At 44.1% G+C, this 8,824-nt stretch overlaps 1 protein-coding gene across 6 annotated transcripts; it reads left to right on the top strand.

Annotated features, from left to right (window-relative positions):
- The first annotated feature begins 215 nt into the window (after positions 1 to 215).
- Positions 216 to 8,503, top strand: Tsacc (TSSK6 activating cochaperone). 6 transcript variants are annotated; one of them, XM_090340744.1, is made up of 4 exons: positions 216 to 332; positions 2,400 to 2,458; positions 6,569 to 6,691; positions 8,273 to 8,503. In XM_090340744.1, the coding sequence occupies exons 2-4, from the start codon at positions 2,422 to 2,424 to the stop codon at positions 8,488 to 8,490; spliced, it is 378 nt and encodes a 125-aa protein (XP_090196870.1). In that variant the 5' UTR covers positions 216 to 332; positions 2,400 to 2,421; the 3' UTR covers positions 8,491 to 8,503. The 6 variants fall into 6 exon arrangements, with proteins under 6 accessions (XP_090196870.1, XP_090196874.1, XP_090196872.1 ...); XM_090340748.1 differs by lacking the exon at positions 216 to 332 and adding an exon at positions 339 to 426; XM_090340746.1 differs by lacking the exon at positions 216 to 332 and adding an exon at positions 360 to 539.
- The last annotated feature ends 321 nt before the right edge of the window (positions 8,504 to 8,824 follow it).

Below are 8,824 nucleotides of genomic sequence, written 5' to 3'. Positions count from 1 at the left end.
ATTGACTGACAAGAAAGTAGACCAATCGGTGTATTAGCTCCGCCTCCAACGCGAGAACAGCCGTGCAAGCTAGATAGAGAGAGCACGATGGTGGACCTGTAAAGGCACAGGCGCTTGCGCAATAGGGTGGCCGCTCCCGGCCGCGTGCAGCGGGACCGAGAGCGCAAGCGCAGAGACTCAGGCCGTTAGCCGTCATCTGTTGCGCATGCGTATCAACCCTTGGGCGGGTACTGGGAGAGAGGCTTCTAATCAACCCCGCCCTGTTGAGTCAGGAAATTGGAAGTCGTTCGTTGGCTTCTGTTGGTCCGTAAAGGTCGAGAACGGCATGACAGGTTCCACTCTTTTATTCCAGCCATAGCAACGGGGAGGAATAGCGGGACGGGACTTCCACGACAGTTGAGGAAGACCTGGCCGGTTGGATGCAGGGTGAAGCCATGTCCCGTGGAGCCGGGTTGGGCGGCGACCATCCCTAGGCACGCTGGGAGTTGTGGTTCGTTGCCTCTCTTTCGGGGCTGTGTCTGGATTGTTGCCCTGCTCAGACAAATACATCCCCCTCGACTGTGAGCGGTGTGGGGGGGGTGACGGGTTACGTGTTGCTCCAGTTATCCCGTCTAAACATTTGTCTCAAAGTAATTCAAAGTAGTGACTTTACATGTTTCTTCTCCCCACACCCAGTCTCTCTCCCTTATTCAACCCAGATCCGTTAAAGAGCATCGGAGGGGAACCGAACTCCCCCCCCACCACACACACACTGAATAGGAAAAAGGGAAACACTGCAAAAACCAGGTAGAGAACATGGACGGTAATTACATGTTGGTAAATCTTTTCCTTTTCGCCTGTGTGTGTGCACCCACGCGTGCCTGCCTATGGATACTGCGGTTTGAAACTCAAGGGACTCAGGCTCTTGGCTGGCGCTTTACCATTTGAGCCACACCTCCACTCCCAGAATTTTTTTGGTGGGGGGGTGGTCATGGGGCTTGAACTCTGGGTCTGGGCGCTGTCCCTGAGCTCTTCAGCTTACCCTTGAGAGCCACAGCCCCACTTCCCATTTTCTAGAGATTAATTGAGGATAAGAGTCTCAGTTCCTTTTGTGCCCCAACTTGGATTTGAACTGTGATCCTCAGATCTCTGCCTCCTGAATAGCTAGGATTACAGGCGTGAGCCACTGCACCCGGCTACTCCAGGAATTTTTAAAATTTAAGTAATTAATTTAAAATTATTATTTTCCTGGTTAATTGGAGATGACTGCTTCCTAAGTAGCTAGGTGTAAAAGGTTGTTGGTTTGTTTTATTGTGGGGCTTGAACTCAGGATCTGGGCACTGTCCCTGAGCTTTGTGTTCTACCACATGGGATAAAAATGTCATTAACTTTTCTTCCTGGGCTGGCTTTGAACCATGAACCTCAGATCTCAGCCTCTTGAGTAGCTAGGATTGCAGGCGTGAGCCACCAGCGCCAGGCTTTGCCTGGCTTTGTAAGAAACAGCTTGTTTATTTGTTTTGTTTTTCTAGTTCTGGGGCTTGAAACCTGGGCCAGAGCACTGTCCCTGAGTTTCTTTTGTTCAAGGAAAGCACTGTATCACTTGAGCCATAGTGCCACTTCCAGCTTTTTTGAGTAGTTTTTTGGAGATAAGAGTCTCATGGATTTTCCTGCCCAGGCTGGCTTCCAACCTCGATCCTCAGAGCTCTCCCTCCTGAGTAGCTAGAATTATAGGCATGAGCCACCAGTGCCAGTCAATAAGACACTCTTAAGATTTGAATTTCTTCTGTTTTGTATAGAGAAAAAGGAAGCAATAATAGTAACAGCTTCCAGTGATAACAACATGAGAGACTGAACAATTCAAGAAGTCACATTTGGAGGCTTGGCATGTGGCTTAGTGGTATCGTGCTTGCTTAGCATGCAGGAAGCCCTAGGCTCTATTCCTCAGTACTAGATAAGCAGAAAAAGCTGGAAGTTTTGCTGTGGCTTAAGTGGTAGAGTGCTGGCCTTGATCAAAAGGAGCTCAGGGACAGTGTCCAGGCCCTGATTTTGAACTCCAGGACTGATTAAAACAAAAAAGAAAAACCCTCACATTTGCATGGAGCAGTTCTGGGACTGGAATTCAGAGCCTGAGCACTGGCCTGGGTCTTTTCCTCGAGGCTAGTGCTTTACCACGTGAGCCACAGCACCACTTCCTGCTTTTTCTGTATATGTGGCACCTAGGAATTGAACCCAGGGCTTCATGCATGCTAGGCAAGCAGTCTACCACTAGGCCATGCTCCTGGCCCCATAATACTCTTTAACATTTCTTTCTCCCCATATTGGAATTGCTCATTTGGATCTGCCTGGGATAATTTATGAAATTGATAGTGGTAAAACTAATCTTGAATTGTTTGCTAATGTGATGCTGTATTCTTTCCCAGGCACCATACCTTTTGGTGTTCGATGGAGCAGCACACCAGTCCTCCCACTTACAGAAAAGGTGTGTGTTGGAGGCCCTACTTCCCCTCGCTCAAAGCCAGAAGTCTAATTGCTCAGCATTTGGGGGAAATTGTACTATTTTTTTTTTTCCAGTCCTGGGCTTGAGCTCAGAGCCTGAGCACTGTCCTTGGACTTTCTCAAGGATAGAGCTCTACCACTGGAGCCTCAGCATCACTTCTGGCTTTTTTTTCTATGTATGTGGTACCAAGGAATCGAACCCGGGTCTTCATGCATGCTAGGCAAGCATGCTAGGAAAAACTTCCGGCCCCACTAGTTTTTTTGTGTGTGTATGTTTTTTTTTTTTTTGAAAGTCGTGGGACTTGAACTCTTGGCCTAGGCTCTGTCCCTGAGTTCTTCATCTCAAGGCTACCACCTGCCCTTTGAACCACAGTGCCATTTCCAGTTTTCTGGTGATTTAATTAGAGATGAGTGGCATGATGGACTTTTTAGTGCCCAGGCTGGCTTTGAACTGTGATCCTCAGATCTCAGCCTCCTGAGTAGGATTTCAGGCATGAGCTACTGAGGCCACCTGATACTAGTTTTCTGTGTGTCTTTTTCTTCCTTTTTATTTTTGGATTGGTCTTGGAGCTTGAACTCGGACTGGTACTGTCCTGGAGTTCTTTTTGCTCAAGGCTAGCCCTTTAACACTGAGAGCCACAGCGCCACTTCTGGTTTTGTGCTGTGTAATTGGAGCTAAGAGTTTCACAGAAGCCACTAGCTCACACCTGTAATCCTAGCTACTCAGGAGGAGATGGGGATTCCAAGCCAGCCCCTGCTGAAAAGTCACAGGGAGACTTATCTCTAATTTACCACCAGAAAACTGCAAGTGGCACTGTAACTCCAATTGGTAGAGCTCCACCATAAAGAGAAAGAGGGGGGAGGGGGGACGGATAGGGGAGAAATGGAACAAATAGGAACTCACTTTGAACAGGAAAAACCCACTGGTGGTCAGGGAAGTACCTGACTCCTGAACTTACCTGCTTAACTGTGGGTAAGGGTAGATTTCTTTATCTGAGAGACCCAACTACTATGCCTTAGGTGGGATATTTAAATTAACTAGCTCTTTTTTCAATGTATAGAAATGATAAACAGCATAGCTGTGGAGTCTCCAGGCCCAAGGTTAATTCCAGCATAGCCACAAGCTAGTTGTCCAGTCCTGAAAAAAAAAATGTTGATAATGTTACCTATTTGATTGGGTCATTGTAATATATATATATATTTTAGGGTCATGGTAAAAAAAAAAATCAAAGAATGTATGTAAGCCTGGTGTGGTGGCTCATGCCTATAATCCTAGCTATTCAGGAGGCTGAGATCTGAGGATCAAGGTTCAAAGCCAGCCCAGGGCACAAAAGGACCTGAGACTCATCTCCAATTAATCTCTAGAAAATGGGAAGTGGGCCTTGGCTCAAGAGTAGGTCAGTAGCCTTGAGCTGAAGAGTTCAGGAACAACACCCAGGTCCAAGTCCCATGACCCACAAAAAAAAAAAAAAAAAAAAAAAAAAGAATGTATGTAAAGTATCTTTACTGTTTTTCTCTGTTCTGTCTCCTTGTGCTGCCCCCTGATCTTATTCTCTGTTATAGCACATTTCCATTTTCATAGGCTTAGTGATTTACCAACAGAAAGCACCTGTCACCCATGTATGAGCACATATTTCTTTTACTATCCTATTTGTTCTGGGGCACTTTGGGTCAAGGACATTTTTCATTTATGAGACATTTTCATACAATTTGCTTGTCACACTTCGGTCCCAAGCATGGTTTTTCATGATGAGATCCCTTTTTATCCTTCAGATTTCAGTTGAGTTACTTCTTAGGACATATTCCCCAATTCCACAGTCTCTGGGGAACTCTCACAACACAGGGCAAAATAATGTGTGTACTTAATTACTCTCAACAATGCAAAATTGTTCTAGGAAAGTATCAACCACATCTATAGTCAACAGTGGTATCCTCAGTGACTGATATATTTTAAGCACTTACTATTTCTCTCTCTCTCTTGGTGTGTGTGTGTTGGGGGGAGTTCATGGGGCTTGATCTCAGCCTGGTGCTGTTCCTGAGCTCTTCAGCTCAAGGCTACCACCCTACACCTGGACCTGGGTGTTGTCCCTGAGCTATTCAGCTCAAGGCAACCACCCTTGAGCCAAGCCCCACTTCCCATTTTCTAGAGGTTAATTGGAGATAAGAGTCTCAGGTCCTTTTGTGCCCGGGCTGGATTTGAACCTTGATCCTTAGATCTCAGACTCCTGAGTAGCTAGGGTTACAGGTGTGAGCCACCTTGCCCTGGCCTTAGCTATCTCTTATATGTACGCATGAATGCTTTCCTTTTTTAATTTATTATTATTTTTTTGCCAGTCCTGGAGCTTGGACTCAGGACCTGAGCACTGTCCTTGGGCTTTCTCAAGGCTAGTGCTCTATCACTTGAATCATAACACCACTTCTGACTGTTTTTCTGTGTATGTGGTACTGAGGGATCAAACCCAGAGCTTCAAGTATGCTAGGCAAATACTCTACCACTAGGCTACATCCCCAGTCCCTGATTTCTTTCTTTCTTTCTTCTTTCTTAAATGCTGTGGATTGAACCCAGAGCCTTGTAAATATTAGGCAAGTGCTCCATCACTTAGCAAAATGCTAGTTCTGTTTTCTATTGGTCTTCTCTTCCTTGGTGATCTAATTTATTGACTCCCCAGTGATACAGTATTTACATTGTTTCTAAGTCCCAACTGTTCCATTTTTGCATACATTGTTCTTCTACCTACTTCACCACTTCCTTTTCTTTCATCTTCTGACTCCTGAGGAAGAATTACTCAAATGTCTAGTTTTCTTTTTTTTAATTTTGCTATGGAGAATGAATTTATTTATTTAATAGAAATATATATATATATATTTTTTTTTTGGGTCAGTCCTGGGGCTTGGACTTTGGGCCTGGGCGTTGTCCTTGAGCTCTTTGGCTCACCCTACCCCTTGAACCACAATGCCACTTCCTGAGTATTTTTTTGTACATTGAAGACAATGTATTTGCTCATTCTTCTTCCCTTTATTCATGTGCCCCCATCTCCTTGTCTCCCCCCACTAATTTACTTTTGTAATTTCTTCATCCTTTTATGGCTGGCCTGGATAATTGCCTTTCATCCAATTTCAGTTCCATCTCTTGTTTTTCCAGGCATTCTATTTGGGTTTTCTACTCTATTCAGAATTTCATATATCTAAAAATATGATTATGGTATCATAATAGCAGGTCAACTTAAACTTGCATAAAAAAACTAATTTAGGGCCTCATGCAATTGTGAGGGACGCTTGGTAGCTCATAGAATAGGAGGAAGGGCTGCAAAACCTGGAACACTGGTTGGGTGCCAGTGGCTCACACTTGTAATCCTAGCTACTCAGGAGGCTAAGATCTGAGGATCACAGTTCAAAGACAGCCTGGGCATGGCTTATGTCCGGTTAACCACCAGAAAAAACACAACCTCTTTGGCCAGGAGTTTACCCTAGTGGTAGAGTGCTTGCCTAGCATGCACGAAGACCCGGGTTTGATTGCTCAGTGGTACCAAGTACATAGAAAAAAGCCAGAAGTGGTGCTGAGGCTCAAGTAGTAGAGCTCTAACCTTGAGAAAAGTCCTGAGCCTCAAGCCCAGGACTGGCAAAAAAAAAAATTGGGCTGGGAGTTTGGCCTAGTGGTTGAGTGTTTGCTTAGCATACACAAAAATTCCTCAGTACCACACACATAGAAAAAGCCGGAAATAGGCCGGGAGTTTGGCCTAGTGGTAGAGTGCTTGCCTAGCATGCACGGAGGCCCGGGTACGATTCCTTGGTACCACATAACATAGTAAAAAAAAGGCCAAAAGTGGTGCTGAAGCTCAAGTGGTAGAGCTCTAGCCTTGAGAAAGTCCAAGGACAGTGCTCAGGCCCTGAGCTCAAGCCCAGGACTGGCAAAAAAAAAAAAAAGCCGGAAATAGTGCTGTGGCTCAAGTGGTAGAGCACTAGCCTTGAGGAAAAAACCCAATGACAGTGCTCAGGCCCTGAGTTCAAGCCCCAGGACAGGCAAAAAAAAAAAAAAAGACAACCTCTTGCTGGAATGAGCTTTAATTTAGTATAACATCTGTTTTTGTTTTAGCCAAAGAAGAAGATAATGATGTGCCTCTTTGTCGAGCAAAACCTTCTCCCAGTCTTATTAATGTTCAAGCAACTTCTCTACCAGCCACTTTTATGAACCTCCAACCAACAAAACTGCCCTCAGGTAAGGATGTAGGGAGGCTTCCCATTTGACTCAGCAGGGAGAAGGAGTTGCATGGAGGAAGCAGGCTAAGCTTTTCCTGCCAACAGTGTAAGTGTATGAAAGCTCAACTGGAGTTTTCATAATTGCTTGATTTCACTTCACTGTAATTTGTTGGTTATTCAGTTATGTTGATTTTGTTTTCATCCCAGTTCTACCAATTCGTTATTGCTTTGCTAGAATAGACAGGAATAAAATAAAATGAATCTTAATGCTTGTTAGTCATGTTAGTTCAAAGAGGCCAGGGATGAAAATGGTTAGCAGCTGAATTTTAGTTTCTTTGACCCACTATTATTCATTCCTCTTTCTCCTGGGGAAGGCAGTGCATATTTGAACTAGCTATAAGGAGCGCAGCCTTAGACAATCATAACTCCTGGTTTTAAGGACTTCTGAGTCTAAAAAGAAGTGAAGACCAAATAAGTATGCAGACCATTGATAATATAATTGCAGAAGTTAACTACAATTCACTGCTAATGAGGTACCATGTCATGTATGAGAAGGAGGCTGAGGTATCTGAGCTCTTAGAAGGAAAGTTAGAACCAGGTGCTGGTGGCTCACACCTGTAATCCTAGCTACTAAGGAGGCTGAGATTTCAGGACTGCAGTTCAATGCCAGCCCAGGAAGGAAAGTCTGTGAGACTCTTATCTCCAATTAACCACCAAAGTGGTAAAGCACTAGCCTTGAGTGAAAAAAACTCAGGGACAGCACTTAGGTCCAAAGCTCAAGTCCCATGACTGACAAAAAGAAAAAGAAGGAAAGTTAGGCCTGCATCCCTCTCTTTTACCCATCAACATTGGATGGACACAGGTGCAGGTGTTCTTAAAGATGCTGAGGACACAGCATCACTGAGGACAAATCATGGACTGCCCTTCCCTTCCTTAAGCTTTATGTAGTAGAAGAGGATTCTACACAAAAATTAAACAAGTAATCACAAATAAGATCAGAAAAATGGGAAAAACAAATTCTTAAGGAGAAGGGAATGCATTCCAGTGACTAGTTTCAAATTAAAACAAACCCTTAGGTAGTAATACACACTGAAAAAAAAAAGAAAGGAAAAAAGGAAGAAAAGAAGGGAGGAAGGCAGGAAGGAAAAACAGACTCTTGGGAAGAGGGCACCGATGTAATGAGGGTGTAAGAACAGAGAGGGTGAATGAAAATGAGTATGGTGGAAGTAGTTTATTTGGGTATATGAAAAGGAACAATAAAGTCTGGGTTGAGATTGCTTTAGAATGAGGAAGTGATAGATGGAGCTAGTTTGATTGGGATGTATTGTACACACTTATGAAAATGTCACAGTGAAGCTCTAATTCTTGCAACTAATGAATGATAATTAAAAAAATAATAACCAAACAAAACAAAAATCAGAATATAGCTAGATAAGCTTCACAGAGAAGGTGACAGGTAAGCAAAAGTGTGTCTGGTTTGTATTGTGCCCAGGAAGATTAGAACATTATTGGAACCCTCCTAACCTCCGTACAATAAACACAAAACCAGAAGCTTCTCTTTCTCTTTTGTCTCTTAATGCATTTATTATTTTACTTTCAGGAGCTGAGCCCAAACCCAATGAATGCCTAGGACTCCTAGACTGCATGTATGTCAACCTCCAGCTTCAGACTCAGCTTGCAGAACAACAGATGACCATTTTGGAAAACTTACAAGCATCTGTGTCACAACCAACTTCAGGGAAGGAAGGCAAGAACTCATCTGTCCCAGCCTTGGCTCCTAATCTGCTGTTAAACAACCCACCCCAAGTCCATAAATGAATTATGGAACAACCATACTGTGTATGTTTTTTCCCTGTCTCCTCCCAAAAAGCCTCTGGTGGAATTTATATCTGCATTTCCCACTCTCTCATTCCCTCTCTCTCCCTCCTTCCCTTCTTCCCTCTCTCCCTCTCTCCCTCTCCCTCTTCCTCTCCCTCCCCCCCCCTCTCTCTCTCTCTGTCTGTCTCTGCATGTATCTCTTGTGTATATGGGTGTGTTTGTATGTTTTGAGAATTGAACCCAGGGGCTACACTCTTGGGGCCCTAAACACAAATATTCTACATATGGTTAGTTTACAAGTTCAAACTAAGTGCTAATTGACTGTGTTGAAAGT

Source organism: Megascapheus bottae, chromosome 10 (genome assembly GCF_031878675.1).
Source record: "Megascapheus bottae isolate mThoBot1 chromosome 10, mThoBot2.hap1, whole genome shotgun sequence".
NCBI classification, from domain to species: domain Eukaryota; kingdom Metazoa; phylum Chordata; class Mammalia; order Rodentia; family Geomyidae; genus Megascapheus; species Megascapheus bottae.
The sequence above is the reverse complement of the archived record's forward strand: the minus strand, read 5'-3'. Positions and strand labels throughout refer to the sequence as shown.